The following is a 16,609-nucleotide window of genomic DNA, read 5'->3' as shown; positions in this document are numbered from 1 at the left end:
CCTTCATTTTCTGAAGAAGGGTCTAGGCCCGAAACATCAGCTTTCCTGCTCCTCTGATGCTGCTTGGCCTGCTGTGTTCATCCAGCTCTACACCTTGTTATCTCAGATTCTCCAGCATCTGCAGTTTCTACTATCTCTGAAAATATTAAATATAGGTTGTAGACCGGTTGATAATGTAGTGGTGGAAGTGTATTGATTTTCCTAAATAGATTTTATATGTGCATGCTATGTTGCAATTTAGATAAGTTAACTATTTTGTGTTTTGGTTATGTAGTACCTAGGTACTTACATAAAGATCCTTGAAAGCCTGAGGCTGGTGACCATGAGGTTAAACTCTCCATCAGTCATTTCTGTCTCTGATGAGAGAGCAGCCCTATGGTCCTTTGGGTCTATGGCAACTACAACATACATATCAATTCCTTTCTTGCACTCCAGCTCTCTTTAATGAGAACATTTGTGACTTAGTCCAAAAGTTATTCCTTTCTGGTTTTAGCTTTGTTTGGCCTTTCATTTTTCTTTCTTGGATTCACTTTAGCATTTTGTGACTTTGTATTTTCTGTTCTGGCCATGCACTATTTCCTTCTGCACTAACCAATACTTTATCTTTATTCCAATACACATTACAAATGGAAAATTAAGGTTATTCAATGTTTTAATTTGGAAAATGCTTCACAAGTCCTAATATTATGCTTTTTTGATGTCTGAGTGAGTTTATCAGTGAACACTTAACATATTAGACCAGAACTTCAATGGTTTGAATGCTAGTCAGGGTAAAATTGCTGGAGGGCCGTCAAATTCCTGTTTCTGGATTAGGGAGGGAGAAACTCCATGTTCTCTTTCCCTAGTTTTTGCAGTTTCATTTACTTAAAGAACTTTATTACATGTTTTTCTTTGATATGACATGGACACACCAAGTTGACATTTGTTGTAGACCAGCATATTCAATATAGGAAATTAGCTTGATTAAATAGAATTAGAACAGTTAATCATTTTTCTATCTGCAAGAGAAATAGATAATAGTTTGAAAGTACTTTAGTACCAAGTGCGTTACCACTGCATGTGTCCCACTGTACTTGCTTCCACTGCTTTACTTTTTACTTGTTCCTAGAGTTTAAGTACAGACCTGGATAACCTGTTTATTAACCAAGCACTTAAATGGTATCAAGTACACAGATTTCTTTCAGAGTTACTCCCAAAACGTCTGTTGCTGTTAAATGCAGAATTCCTCAAGAAATTGTCTGGGGTAGACCTTAGGAACTTATTGCCATGCAACTCAATAGCATTCACAAAGCTTGAATGTTCAGAAGCATCACTGTTGAGACAAACATTTCTGGAACATATTCAGTTGGAATTCCATCTGAAAGAGATTGCATGGTAAGAAGAGCCCATGAAAAAACACTGAAGCATTGTCCTCTATGATTCCAGTGCATGGCTCAAGTCCCGCTGGTGAAAAATGTTAGTTGCCTGACAATTTCTGAAGTGATTATGAAATCTTTGATATTACTTTTAGTGCCAAATCAATGGTCAACAATCGTATCAAATCTTAAGAGTTCCTTCCACCACAATCAGATTTATTTTATAATTATATATACATATATAAAATTACTTTTGCATTTGGATGGTTTTTCTGATTGCCCAGTTGTAATTCCTAAATATATCATTTTCCATTTAGATGGTTTGTCTGATTGTCCAGTTGTAATTCCTAATCCAGTTCCAGCATCTTCATTTAAGATACAAGGGAACTCCTCCTGGATCTGTATTAAATGGGAAAGTGTAAGAAGTGTGAATTATGGCATGGTGTATTATAGGTTTGAATCGCAAGCCCTTTTGAAAATTCAGGTACTTTGCTTCTTTTTTGTTAAATTATTTTTTGTTGATGTAAACATTCCCTGCCATGCATACCGTGTTAACATAGTCTAAATGTTATTTACAACTTAAGAATATCATTTAAACCAAAAGAATATTGAGTAACAGTGTTTGATTTTTAGAAATGAGATGTCGAGACAAAGTTTTTTTAAAAACAAGTATAGTTTCACACATGATGTTTCATTTTGACATTAACTTCTTCAATTTTGGTAGCAAACTTTTAAATGTGACATTAACAGAATATACTACGCAGAAACAACAAGCCATTCAACTCTACCAATAAAAACCTGTATTTACAAACCCAAATGTTAACAACACCCATCTTAACTTGTCTACTGCTGCCTGTGGTACCATGACTGTCTGACATTACGTTGTTTGTGATCCAGAACTTCATGCAGCACAATATTGGCAACACCCTGTCCTGTTCCAGCACTGCCAAAAACTCAATAGCCAGAACCATTCAATTCCCAGACATGGGAAATCTGGACCTAAGTTTGTATTGTGTGTTGGAACCCTGCAAAAGACCTGACATGTGAACGCGAACTGCAACTGTTTAGAAAATTTAATCTCTTAATGATTTGTATGACCTGGACACTTTGCAAAAGTCTTGGATAATAGCTCAGTATTAAGGGGATTCGTGTCAGAAATTCAGATCTTTACTGGATAGTAACCCAGAAAATATTACACTGGTTAATATAAAGTCATAGAATCATAGACATATACAGCATGGAAACAGACCCTTTAGTCTAGCTCGTCCATGCCGACCAGATATTCTATATAAATCCAAATCCATTTGTCAGCATTTGGCCCATATCCCTGTGAACACTTCCTATTCATATGCCTGTTAAATGTTGTAAACGTACCAGTCTCCACCACTTCCTCTGGCGGCTCTTTCCATACATGCACCACCTTCTGCTTGAAAATGTTTCCACTTAGGTCCCTTTTATATCTTTCCCCTCTCATCTTAAACCTATGCCCTCTAGTTTTGGACTCCTCACTCAGCGGGAACAAGAACCTTTCCTATTAACCCTATCCATGCCTCTCATGATTTTATAAGGTCACCCCTCAGTCACTGACACTCTAGGGAAAATAGCCCAACCTATTCAGCTTCTCCTTATCGCTCAAACCTTGTAACCCAGGCAACATACTTGTAAATATTTTCTGAAACCTTTCTAGTTTCACAACATCCTTCCTATAGAAGGGAGACGAGAATTGCACACAATACTCCAGAAGTACTACCTGGTTATTCTCCGAAGTCAGCCAGTGTAACTAAACTGAGCAAATCAGCAAACCCACATTCCCCAATTACCACCTTGACCCACCCTTACTACAGCTGAATCTGGCCCACCTACATCTCTTTCTGACCCAACCACCCCTTGATCTGATGACTGCACACTGGGACCATGGGACTGCTCCCCCCACCACTGACCTGACTTCCCAAGTACTCCCCTATGCACTCATTTATCCATTCACTAACCCATACTATTTCACAAACAGATTTTGAGGTCCTGAAAAATTTACCCACGCATCTCATGCTGAGAAAAGTGTGTGTATCCTCTCCTTCCTTTTGAATTTCATGTGTTTCCTTGACCTGCCCTCGAGAGGCTGCATTGGCCCATTACTGTTTCAGCTGGGACCAAAGGGTCTATTTCCATGCTGTATGACTCTATGACTCTAAATCTTGGCTAAAAATAGGCAGTTTTGTTGGGGCACAGAAATCTTTGCAAACTGACCAGCTTGTCAAAAAATAACTGCTTGGTTTCTATAGAAAAGATGCTTCCTTAGTCCTTATCTTTCACTTATCATTGCCTTTGCCTTTGTCATTTCTCCAATATTGTCCTTGCAAACTTAGAAATACCAATTTATTCAGGAATATGTCGTTAGACTATTCTGAAGAAACCATGTTAACCTATCCTTACTGATATCCGGTGACTCCTTGTGGCTCAATATGTTGACAACAGAACTGTAATAGAAATATAAAATACTGAGGGTACTAGAAATCTGTAAAACGTAAAATGCTGCAATGACACAGCAGGTCTTACAGCATCCTGGGAGAGAACAAGACAGAATTACCATTTTAGGTTGGCCATCTTTCCCAGAGCACCTCATTGTTTCTAGCATTTTCTGTTTTAACTTGAAAATCTTGATCTGTGTTATCGCTCCTTGCTTCAGCTGTCCCTATTCTTGTATCCGTTTACAATTCTGATCTACTCTAGTTTCACCCAAACCCTCCCATCAATTGGCAGAACCCGGTTTAGCCATTAAATCACCAGTGACTAGTCCTAAACACTTATCTTTCTAGACATTTTTCTTTGCCTTTATGAGCCATCTGTAAATCTATTTACTTTTTTTTATTCTCTTCTAATTTTTCTCGCACGCCTAACTGGATCAGCATTCCAACTGAGAAACATCTTTAGATAATTTTCTATATTAAAGGCAAATTTGCAATAATAATAAATACAATTTGTAAATTTAAAGGAATGTGTCAGCGATATCATATTGAACCAAATGTAATTTTTTTTTTAGGACCTCAACGCTCCTCACTATTGTGTAAGTGGTCTCAAGCCTTTTAAGGAGTTTGATGTCACAGTGAAACCATACACTTACTGGGGATCTGCAACAGAGACACAAGTCACTCTCTTCTCTCCTGAAGCTGGTATGATAATTTGTATGTAATCCTAAAATCATTTGGGGAGGCGATGGCCTACTGATATTGTTGCTAGACTATTAATCCAGAAACACAGCTAATGTTCTGGGGTCAACAAAAACAAAAAATGCTGGGAAAAACTCAGGTCTGGCAGCATCTGTGGAGAGAAATCAGAGTTAATGTTTCAGGTCCAGTGACGCTTCAATAGAGCTTGTATGTAATACCAAACAATATCTAAATTATTTTTATTTTTACCTGTATCACTGAAGATAGGGGGAATGTTTTCACCCTTTTTAGTCTGTTAAACAATATATCACAAAAATTAATGGAAGAATATCAGCTTCAACCAAATGTGATACACTGGTGGAATATTACCCCAGGAAAAACTAGTTAGTTTTTAGTAATGATGTGGATAAAGATTGATTTACTGGAATTTATTTAAAGGATCCAGTTACATTGGGAAAGGTGGTCAACTGACTTTTGTTTCAGAATGTTGTGAGTTTTATTTTAGAATTTTGTCGATTTGCTTCGGCATGTTAAGAATAGTCAGTGCTGTTGTGATAGAATGTGTTACGGCCGTCAAAACAGTGAACAGTGTTTTCAGAGCAGATTGTTAGTTGTGGTTTGGCCTGAAGACTCCTTAGTCAAGTAGAAGTTCTTAGTAGAAAGGTTACGGAGCATCAACTAGGCCAGGCAAATACTCGATGAAGAGGTATACAATTGTAATAACATTGTCAGTTGTCAAACTGTGTGAAATCAACATTCTAAAGTAAAACAACTGACATTCTGAAACAAAAAAAAAGCTGGCAGGAGTGTGTGAATGCTCTCTTCACTTGTCTGTGTATTAATCTGCTGATGTAGATGTCCATCAATCATATAATTTGTAGCTAATTAAGCTAGTAAAAAAATCGCAATTAAATTACATGATGTTGGGTCTTACTTGTAACATGGGTATACAGAAACTTGATGACTATTTCAGAAAAAATCTCTGCCAAAGCTGTAATGTGGAGTAGGTGTGTTTTTGTGTTGGCAAATAATCAATAGAAATAGAAAGTCTTAAAAACATAAAAGGCATTATTTTTCTGAAAAGAGCTAGTCCATTCCTTTGAAAGACTACATTTAAAGCAGTTAAATATATCATCCATTTATACTTTTATTTGGCCAGAAGTATAAAAAGAAATCTTTGTTTTCATTTGTTTCTGTAACTCAGCCTGTTAATTAATACAGGCATTAAAATTATTAGATTATCTGTTCTGCTGATATTGAAATTTAAGTTCATTTGTTTTTAAACGTCAAGAATATTTAGTTGGTTTTACATGATATTTCTAGCACCATCTGCTCCTGAAAATCCAAGGATTTTTGTGAATTTGAAGAAGGACATTCTGCTAGGTGTAATGAACATGGATGTGGAATTCAGGTGGAATGTGCCTGCCCAAATAAATGGTGTTCTCAGGGGTTACACTGTGTATTACACCACAGACAACTGCTCAGAAACCCTGCACGGAGAAGCACTGAATGTTACTGCTGAAGTTACTACTTTCTCATTGACTAATGTGGACCCAGCGAAAACCTACTGTATGCAGGTATGTAGGTAATTGATCACTAATTTTATACTCCTTCAAGGAATAGTTACCTGCGGATGATTTCTTCTTCTCTGAAAGCAGCTCTCACTTTCTTCTCATTGTCATAGTCTCCAAAGACAGACAGTTTTTCTGTCTTTAGTTCACAGTTAATTGTAACATTGACATTATAGCACCAATAGCTTTTAGATAAACAGCTATTATCTAAGGGTTGAATTACAGAGGCATAACATTAATGAAAGTTTAATGCATTTGTGCTATATTCCTGCATTTGTTATTCTTACACAGCCACCTGTGAAAACTATTAATATAAATCTTGGAAGTTCTGTCACTTACTACAGGTACACAGAATACTCAATGATGACAAAAATGGGAATTGATTGGTACAGTTAAGGTGTAGGAGCCAGCTTTCCATCTCTGAAACTAGGGAAGGGTTTAAATCTGTCTGTGAGGGCACGGTTGCTTGACAAGAGCCTGTCAACTTCCATCTCTTAATCCAAGTATTAGAGACCCAACCTGTTCAACCTTTGTGCATAACCTTCTCTGAACTAGATGCAATGAAATAATATCTTTCCTTAAATAAGGGGACCAAAATTGCTCACAGTACTCCATATGTGGTCTCACCAGCATCTTGTACAGTTGCAATAGGACTTTGCTACTCTTACTTGAAATAAGGGCAACATTCTGTTAGCCTTCCTGATTGCCTGCTGTACCTGGTTGTTAGCTTTCTGTGTTTCATGCACAAGTACCCTTAAGTTCCATCATGCTGCAGCCTTTTGCAGTTTTTCTCCTTTTTAAATAATACTGTGTTCTTTATCCTTCCTTCCAAAATGAATGACTTCACATATTCCTACGTTATATTCCATTTGCCAACTTTTTGCCCATTTACTTAACCAATCAATACCTTTGTTTAAACTGTTTGTATCCCTCTCACAACTTGCCTTTCCAGTTATTTTTGGGTGAGGCACCTATGTCAAGGATTGAGTCCTGGTTGAGAAGATCCTTTAAGTACTTCTTCCAATGAGTACAGACTACTGCCTCTCTGAGCTTGATGTGCATCACTCTGTTTGTAGTTCACAGTAAGACCATAAGACCATAAAACACCGGAGCAGAAACTAGGCCATTCGGTCCACCGAGTCTACTCTGCCATTCAATCATGGCTGATAAGTTCCTCAACCCCATTCTCCCTGTAACCCTTGATCCCCTTTCATAATCAAGAGCCCATCTATCTCTGTCTTAAATGTACTCAATGACCTCGTCTCCACAGCCTTCTGTGGCAGTGATTTCCATAGTTTCCCCACTCTCTGGCTGAAGTAGTTTCTCCTTATCTCCATTCTAAAAGGTCTTCCCTTTACTCTAAGGCTGTGCCCTCGGGTCCTAGACTCTCCCATGAGTGGAAGCATCTTCCCAACATCCACTTTGTCCAGGCCATTCAGTATTCTGAAAGTTTCGATTAGATCCCCCCTCATCCATCTAAACTCCAATGAGTATAGTCCCAGAGTCCTCAAACATTCCTCATACGTTAAGCTTTCCATTCCTGAGACCATTCTTGTGAACCTCCTCTGAACCCACTCCGAGGCCAGTACATCCTTTCTGAGATATGGGGCCCAGAACTGCACACAATACTCCAAATGTGGCCTGACCAGAGCCTTATAAAGCCTCAGAAGTACATACCTGCTTTTATATTCAAGTCCCCTTAAAATAAATGCCAACATTGCATTTGCCTTCCTGACTACTGACTCAACCTGCAAGTTTACCTTGAGAGAATCCTGGACTAGAACTCCCAAGTGTCTTTGCACTTAAGACTTCTGAATTTTCTCCCCATTTAGAAAATAGTCCATGCTTTTATTCTTCTTACCAAAGTGCATGACCTCACACTTTCTCATGTTATACTCCATCTACCACTTCTTTGCCGACTCTCCTAACCTGTCCAAATCCTTCTGCAGCCTCGCCACCTCCTCAATACTACCTGTCCTTCCACCTATCTTTGTATCATCTGCAAACTTAGCCAGTAGGCTAGGTCCTTGGGTGCTTGGGCAGTAGATGGTCCCAAACTTAATTTTGAGAGGGTGGAAAATGCCTATCTGTGGGTCCTTTTTAACATGTGGTGGCCATTGCACACGAACTAACATACAAAGTGTAACAATATCCCTGTCCAATGACAGGGATAGCCGAGATAATTGGAAGGCAAACTGGGCTGCACAGACAGGGACTGATGCATGTGCAAGTTGCAAGTATTTACCCCATCAACCTAAGAGCTTGCAGTCCTCCTTGCTTGTGGGTGGGTGTTGAAGCAGGGAGAGTGTGCCATATTGATCAACCCCTGTAAGGTCAGGAAGGACTCATTACTGCCACAGTAACAGCAATTTTCACAAACAGCCTGTGCCAACTACAAGAGCGCCGTGAACCGTTTTAATTTTTGATGTTACAACCCAATCTCTGGACCTCCTGTCCCCTGTTGCTTTAACTGATTGATTGGCCCTGCCTCTCTCTGCACTCTTGTCTTATCCCCACTTGTGGTCCTGCTCTTTCCTGTCCATAGTTCCACTCTTTCCCACTTCCCTCTCCCCGTGCCACATATACCAACTCTACCCCCAACCCCATAGCTGGTATCTCTTTCCCGCTTCCTCGTCTCATTCTTCTCTACTATTCCCTGCATCTGGTTTTACTATAACCTGGGAATGCCTCGCATTCTTGCTGCAAGCTAGAAATCGGAAGACTTTCATTTTTCAGCTGTGGAGTTGTCTCTTAAATAAATTTTTCTTGAATTTGTTTTTCTACTAAATCGTTTTGTTTAAATAAAATGTCCTGTCAAGAAACAGAATGATTGTCTTGAGATTTTCTTTCAAGCGACTCTGTAGTCTCACCCTTGATTTTGAATAGCCCTTTTAACATTTACCTTTTCTAACATGCTACTTTTCCAGGTGGAAGGTTTTACAGATGCTGGATCAAGTAGCAGAACACGTGTTAGAATGGGGAATGTAACAGGTCAGTGAACACATGGAAATGGAAAACGTGGTAATTTGATCAATTGTTTAAAGGTTTTTGGTATTAATCCTTTTGGGTCTAAATCAGGCCAATGGTGCTCTTAAATGCAACTTTGAAATAATGAAAATTGCTGCAAACCTAAGAGGTGAACAATTTGATTAATGGATTGAATCCTTGTTTAAGATTATAATGGACCTGTTAAACTTAAGTGCATGCTGAGCGTTTTTGCTGAGTGTCCAAATCTTTTCCCATTCACCACTGTAAGATCTTTTGCTTTCACAGTTTGTCAGAGTAACTTGTTTGGTAAAAGGATTTGCTGCGTATATTGGGAGATAAAATTGAAATGTATTGTCAGTTATGCAGCTTATATAGAATCTGCAGGCTGTTTTTGGCAAAGTATTTATTGGAGAGAAACTTAGGCTGTTGAAACTGCGGGGCTGGAAGATCTTGATGAACAATTGGCCTGTTGTCAGATTTGATTAAACACTTTTTCAGATATTATTAGTTACTCTGTTCAATGGCAATGAAACATTAAAATAAACAATAACCCTTTCCCTGTAAACAGTTACAGGCACAGTGCCGTATCTATTAACCGTAAAGGACAGAATGGTCACTATTTTTGACGTGGACACTGGGCAAACTGTTCGGAAAATGCTAGTCTCTGCTGTTATTCACGTGGGTTACATACTACAGACACAGACAATATATTATTTGACAGAAAACCTGATCTTGAGTACAGCTTTGAATGGTAAAGACAGAACTCAGGTATGGCTTTCCTGTTTGGTATGCTCCTAATGGAGTTTGACAGATATCATGTATTTCAAGCTACAGAGCCAACTAATTTTAAAGAATATATTCTTGAATTCTATCAACAGCTTATTGAGAGTATCTTGTGCAGTGCTCCTAAAGGGATGGCGGTTGACTGGATTGGACAAAAAATTTACGTGCTGTTGGATAAACAAGAAAATGCAAACAGTTCAATTTATGTTCTGGATCTGGAATTACAAGGAACAAAGCTAGAGAAATTACTGTCCAGCAGCCAAAATATTTACTCAATTGGAGTATATCCAAAGAAAAGGTATTTGTTCTAGATGCTAAGAGTATATATGTATCGGCTAACTGGAATACATTGCTTTGGACTTGATTAAAAAAAATTGTTTCTCCTCTCTTTTGTACCCCTTATCAGCCTCCTGTTTTGGACTCAGCCAGTGTCTGGAGATATAATTTTAGTGTCTTACAGTTTAAGTGAGCGATTGCCTAGAACTCTCATTGGCCTTCATTTGCAAGTTGATCATTCTGTTCCTGAAGCAATAGATTGCAACTGCACAACAGCCAAGCTTCATTTGGATGGAAACTTTGCTGTTGATACTACAGATTCTGAGCCTGAGAGACTCTTTTTCACAACTCCAGACCATGAAGTCTGGGCCTCGGATTTAAATGGCTGCATATGTTGGAAAAAGATTAATTTCACAGGAGCGACAGGTATGCGTAATAATTATTCTTGTATCTCAAAGGGAAAAAACACCCTACCACAAACGGAAAAGATCTTCACTAATCAGGTGTGTAGCCCCATGTGCTGAAGTGAGTGGATACAATGGTGGAAGTAAATACAAACCGGTTTACTCTGGGGGAGAAGTTGGATTTTTTTGTTCAGTTGATTGGGTGTGTTACTGGCAGCATATTGTAAATATTGTCCGGAGGATGGAGCCCAATTCTTTTCCCAGATTCCTCCCCTCAGGCACCATGTCCAAAATTTTGATGAGCTGCAAACACCAACTGGTTGCTCTGATGCAGCTCTGGGCTCAGCTCATTCAATAAAAGGTGACCCACAGAAGCAGAGTCGGCTCAAAATTACCTCCTAGTAGGGCAGAGAAAAGATGAAAGGTAAAAGCCAAGTTTGAGCCAACAGTACTCCCTGTTCCTCCAGTGAATTGGAAACATAACCTTGTTTCTAACAATCCCTTTAGAAACTGTCACTTTAGATGTGGCAAAAACTGAGGTTGGCATCATGATCCTGATTGTCTTGTTTGAGAAATCTAATGCTTGTTTCAGGGAAGTGTTTTGGCCTAGTGACAAGTTCAGTCGAAAATGACAAACCCTAAATTTCAGATGCAGATCTTGGTGAGTTTTGTGCTGAATAATTGAATGAAAGGAAGTTGACTTTTTCACACTCTGATTTCTTTTATCTTACTGTTGTCCCACAAATTTGGGAAAAAAACACATCTCTTGCAGCTGTCTAGACATTTAAGGATGAGATAAATTTGTTGTAGGCAGTTATGGTGAATGTGAGATATTAGTGATCATTGAAAATGTGGTCAACTTTTGGTATTCTACGTAGAATTACAGCTGGACATGTTATTACAGTGCAGTGCCTGAAAGAGTGGAGCAACCAGTTTCAGTAGTAACTTTGAGCAGGGACATGTACATTAAAAGGAAAACATTTGGAATGTTATGGGGAAAGAATAGGGGATATCTCTTAGAAACAGTCAGTATAGAAACATTTGGCCAAATATCTATCTTCTGTGTTCTAAAACTGTGTATGAACATCTTTCGTAGATTTTGGTACAACATCACTGACAGTGAATTCAAATGCAGTTTATTGGATAACTCGGGATGGTGATCAATCTACAGTTTATATGGCTGATAAATTCTCAGGGAAAGTTATATCTGAATATCAAGATTCCTCGCTAGTTGCAGTGATGACATTCGGTGAAGAGTCACAACCATATCCAGGTAAAAGAACAGCAGGATCACAAGTGATTAGATTTTGAACATTCAGAATATGTTGACTGTAATTACAAAACATGGACAAGAAGTTGAGATGAGTTCAATTATTTCATGGTCCTCCTCTTCAGTCTGTAATGGATGTAGTCTTTAAGTTTAGAAAAACATATGTTGTATTTCTTTTCCCTTTTTGAAGTGGGATGTGGAGTATTACACCCCACCCGCAACCAACTGTTTATGAAGTCCAATTTTTTTTTTAAGACCAACAACAAACACTCTTTAAGGTTGAAACAAAAAGGGTGGATTATTGAGGTATACAACCTAGGGGATGATTCGCAATGCACATGCTACATGCATCATGCAGCATGTGTAATACATACATTATGCATAACAGGCATGTGCAGCATGATACCACCCCTTCATTGAAGAGAAAAAGTTACAATTGTGAATAATTGACAGCTGTAACAGTTATGAATAACATAAAAAGGATACAGACAATCATTTGCTGAACTCTAATTCAAATGGATTCATGTCCAATGAGGAAAAGCAAAGTAGTACAGATGCTAGAGATCTGAAATAAAGACAGAGTGCTGGAGAAACACAGCAGGTCTGACAGCACCTCTGGCTCTGAAGACTGTGTTACATCTGGGTGCAGTGTCCTAAGAAGTGGGACATCTGACAATCTAAATATCTGTTTTTCCTTTTAGATCCAAAGTGCCTAATACCAAAAGCCTATACAAGCATGCCGCAAGTAGTAAATAAATCAGATACTAGTCTGATTATTTACATTCCACCTGTTGAGTTCCCTTCTACATGCTCTGAAATTAGCAAACCCACTCCCACTTACATTTTGCATTATGCAGAATACCTGGATAATTATATTGATGCCAACTGTACCCATGGAATTCAGTGCTATAAGAAGGTAAATTATTTGCAAAAACTAATTGCATTTCATTGATTTTTTTGATGTGTAGTGTATATTCTCTTGACCCTAATTTGGATGGAATTAAATATAAGTGAATGTGATCCTAAAAATGTAGCAATGTTAGTAGTATGTGAAAGTTCATGGGCTGTATATCCAGCTACTTTCTATGATAGATGGACTTTTACAGAAAGGGTAAGACCTTTTGATTTAGTCTTTTTTAAAAGACTCCATCAGACTCCTACTTAAAAATTAAACTACCTTTAAAGTAGTAATAAGGAATGTTTTACCAGTATATTTTCCTTTGATGTATTACTAGAAGAATGATTCTTCTTGATAGTAAGTGTACAAGCTTGAAACATTGCTGTCTCCTGACTAGTATGTTAATGCAGTTCAAACATATATTTGAGCATAGCAGCCTGGTTGAACTTAGCAGTGTACATTTTCAATTTAACAAAAAGTGAAAAAGAAACCACAAACAAATTGGAGCATATCAAAGTTGGTCCCAATTCTAAAGTGAATTGATTTCCTTTCAAAGCATTCGGATGATATTGTAAAAGTTGGCTCACTTTGCAATATTAAACACATGTATTCAAATACTAAACAAAACTAATCTGAGTGCAGGTCCTATTAGGAAAAAAAGTTCATTTAAAAAGCAGATTCTGGTGATACTGTTGTTGAAGTGATTGTTGTAAGGAGCTTCATGCTATTCCTTGTGTTGCAATCATCATCAGTGCAACAGCACCATGTGGTTATCTTCCACCTCCCACACAGTCACTCAGGGACACTTCATAGATTGTTTGAAATAAATCTTTTTTTATAATCCTACTCGTCCCATATAATTACTGAAAAATGATATCTGTCAGTTCTCACCTGATTACTCTCAAATGTCCTGTGGTCCTCACAAGGCAGCCATTATTTCAGTGAACTTTGGTGATTATCAGCAAATTAATTCAAATTAGTGCTGCATTTGAGGCCACCCTGTCATCATTAAACATTTATTTATACTGACACAGTTCTTGGGGTCACATTCAAGAGCAGGATGGATGTTAGTTTATTTTCTTGTGTGTGCATGGCTTGGCTGCTTGTTTAATAAAGTTTTCTGAAAATACTCAATAGCTTTATCAAAAGAAATGTCGTACAGCTGAAAATTTCAAAAGATGTATGATTGATGGATTAATGATAAGTTCTAATAACTTTGTTGAATCATAAGCGTAACTTCCAAATTTGCAGACAGCACCAAATTTTGATGGGTGAGGTCTTGGAGCATGGGGGGGTGGGCATAGATAGTCAGATACTATAACAAATTACAGAAGGACACTAGTCAACTTACAGAGTTGACAAATAATTGGTAAATAAAGTTCAACACTGAACTTGTAAGTTGTACATTTTCATAGGAAGAATAGGAAGGTACAAGTTGAAATGGATAGAAGAACAAAGGGGTCTTGGAACACATACTTCAATGCTAAAAGTTTTGCCAAAACCTAGCAAGACCAAAAAATAATTTACACACCAGACTTTATTTCTAGGGGGATAGAATGAAAAGTAGGGAGGGTTTGCTAAAACTGTATTGAACCACAGTTGGGTTGCAGTTGGACAACTGCATGTAGTTTTGAATACTAAAAAATATATTAAGGATATAGAAGCACGAGAAAGGATGCAGAGAACATTCAGAAGATGATATCTGATTTGTACGGGTGTAAATATCAGGAACGGATTAACAGGCAGATTGGAGGGGCTGAGTGGCCTATACCTAATTTGAATGTTTATGTGTTCATATAAGGGGCCTGTATTTCTTTTCTCTTGGAGGGGATAGGCTGAGGGATAGCCAGATAAGTGTACATAAATTAGAAAAGTTTTCAACAGAGTGAATACAAAAGATGTTCGGTCTTGTGAGGAAGAGCATAACTGGAGACCATCAATATTAGATATTCACCAAGAAATCTAATTGGGCATTCAAAGAAACACAGTGGTGAGAACGTGGAACTTGCTGTCACAGTGTGTAGTTGAAGCAAATTGTATAAATACAGTTAATAGGCAGCTAGCAAAGCATACAAGGGAGGAAAGGTGAATCAATGTTGAAACTATGGATTTACATTTGAAAAAAATGGGAGGACACTCGAGTGGAGATAAACACCAGCATGATTTGCTAGGGCCAAATATATCCTTTTAAATCCTACGTGCTGTCTGAGGACCAGGAGCAGGTTGTTTAGTCGCATTGTTTTCAATGGGGAAAAAATAATTAAGAAAATTTGAAGTAATGGACAGTTAGGAGCATGGTGTAAAATGCACTTGAAGCTTAAGCTGATTTTTAGGCACTGAGTCACATTCAAAAAATATTGGTCTCATTAGGTTTCTGTTTTCCTTAATATTTTCATATTGGTGGCTATAAAATTTAAAAATAAAGCACCCATCACAAATTAATTTTATGGGAAGGTAGAGTAGAAAAACAACTGATAGTAAGTTAATAGAAAAAGTCTGATGGTGACCTGGAAAAAAACCTGATTATGACCTAGAAAAAGCTTGAATTTTGGCCAGGAAAATTTTGGCTATGACCTAGAAACACCCTGCATTTAAAAATGACTTGTGTTTTGTGTGTTTCTTTTTTAACAGGAAGTGCAGACAAACATCATAGAGCTGAAAGGGCTGCAGTCTTACACCAGATACCTCATACAGGTTTCAGTGAGAAATTATTATGGAGATATGTCAAAGGAGCTGGGTCCACCAGCAATAAACTGGACATGGTTTGGAGGTGATATATTTTATTGGGTGATTGCAATTTAATATGCATTAATTGTCATACAACATTTATATCTATGATATTGTGTAATCATTAAAAGTTATTGATACATAATTAGCTATTTGTAATTCTGTTTAGCTCCACACCTAAACTATATTATCATAGAAATCTTAAAGTGCAGGAAGAGGCCATTTGGCCCATTGAGTCTGCACCAACCCCCTGAAGAGCATCCCACCCAGACCCATCCCAACCCATAAGCCCACATGAGTTTTTAAATATGGCCAATCCACCTAACCTGCTTATCTTTGGATTGTGGAAGGAAACCAGAGCACCTGGAGAAAACTGGAGACAGTAAGAATGAGGGAGAACGCTTTTCACTGGTTGGAGTTGTACCTTGTACAAAAATAGATGGTTGTCGTTGTTAGAGGCCAGTCAACTCAGGATCCAGAAGGGTAGTGCCCCAGGCCCAACCATCTTCAGCTGCCCCATCAATGACCTTCCCTCCATTGTAAGGTCAGAAATGGAGTTATTTGCTGATGATTGCATGATGCGCAGCATCATTCCCAACTCATCAAATGCTGAAGCAGTCCTTATCCAAATGCTGCAAGATCTGGACAATATTCAAGGTCAGGCTAATGAATGGCAAGTAACACTTGCACCACATAACTGTCAAGCAATGACCATCAAGGCATTTTGTGCAAATTAGGAGCAAGAGGATAGCTAGGGAAAGAGTGGACCCACTCAAGGATAAAGAAAGAGGTTACGTGTGGAGCCAGTGTAAATGGGTGAGATCCTTAATGAGTACTTTATATTGGTATTCACCAAAGGGAGGGTTGTGATGGAAGTTGATGTTAGGGAGAGGTGTGTGAATACTCTCATGGAGGTCGACACAATGAAGGATGAAGTGTTGGATGTTGTGAAAAGTAGAGGAGTCCCCAGGGCCTGATGGGATCTATCCCAGGATACTGTGGGAGGCAAGGGAGGAAATAGCTGGGTCCTTAACAGATATCTTTGCATCCTTTTTGGCCTCAGACCAGGTTCCAGCGGACTGGAGAGTGGCCAATGGTATTCCTTTGTTTTAGAAGGGAAACAGACATAATGCAGGTAATTACAAGCCAGTGAGCCTGACATCAGTGGTGGGG

General features: G+C 38.3%; 1 protein-coding gene across 1 annotated transcript in view; it reads left to right on the top strand.

Moving 5' to 3' along the window:
- The window catches only part of LOC109920694 (proto-oncogene tyrosine-protein kinase ROS), a 96,930-nt gene that overhangs the window by 66,337 nt on the left and 13,984 nt on the right, over window positions 1–16,609 (top strand). The window contains exons 20-29 of the mRNA XM_048603063.1: window positions 1,673–1,839; window positions 4,393–4,522; window positions 5,843–6,096; window positions 9,018–9,081; window positions 9,647–9,846; window positions 9,957–10,159; window positions 10,268–10,563; window positions 11,638–11,814; window positions 12,513–12,727; window positions 15,341–15,479. Coding sequence (XP_048459020.1) covers window positions 1,673–1,839; window positions 4,393–4,522; window positions 5,843–6,096; window positions 9,018–9,081; window positions 9,647–9,846; window positions 9,957–10,159; window positions 10,268–10,563; window positions 11,638–11,814; window positions 12,513–12,727; window positions 15,341–15,479 — 1,845 coding nt within the window. The remainder of the gene's footprint in view (window positions 1–1,672; window positions 1,840–4,392; window positions 4,523–5,842; window positions 6,097–9,017; window positions 9,082–9,646; window positions 9,847–9,956; window positions 10,160–10,267; window positions 10,564–11,637; window positions 11,815–12,512; window positions 12,728–15,340; window positions 15,480–16,609) is intronic.

Source organism: Rhincodon typus, chromosome 11, assembly GCF_021869965.1.
Source record: "Rhincodon typus isolate 14 chromosome 11, sRhiTyp1.1, whole genome shotgun sequence".
Lineage (NCBI taxonomy): Eukaryota > Metazoa > Chordata > Chondrichthyes > Orectolobiformes > Rhincodontidae > Rhincodon > Rhincodon typus.
The sequence above is the reverse complement of the archived record's forward strand: the minus strand, read 5'-3'. Positions and strand labels throughout refer to the sequence as shown.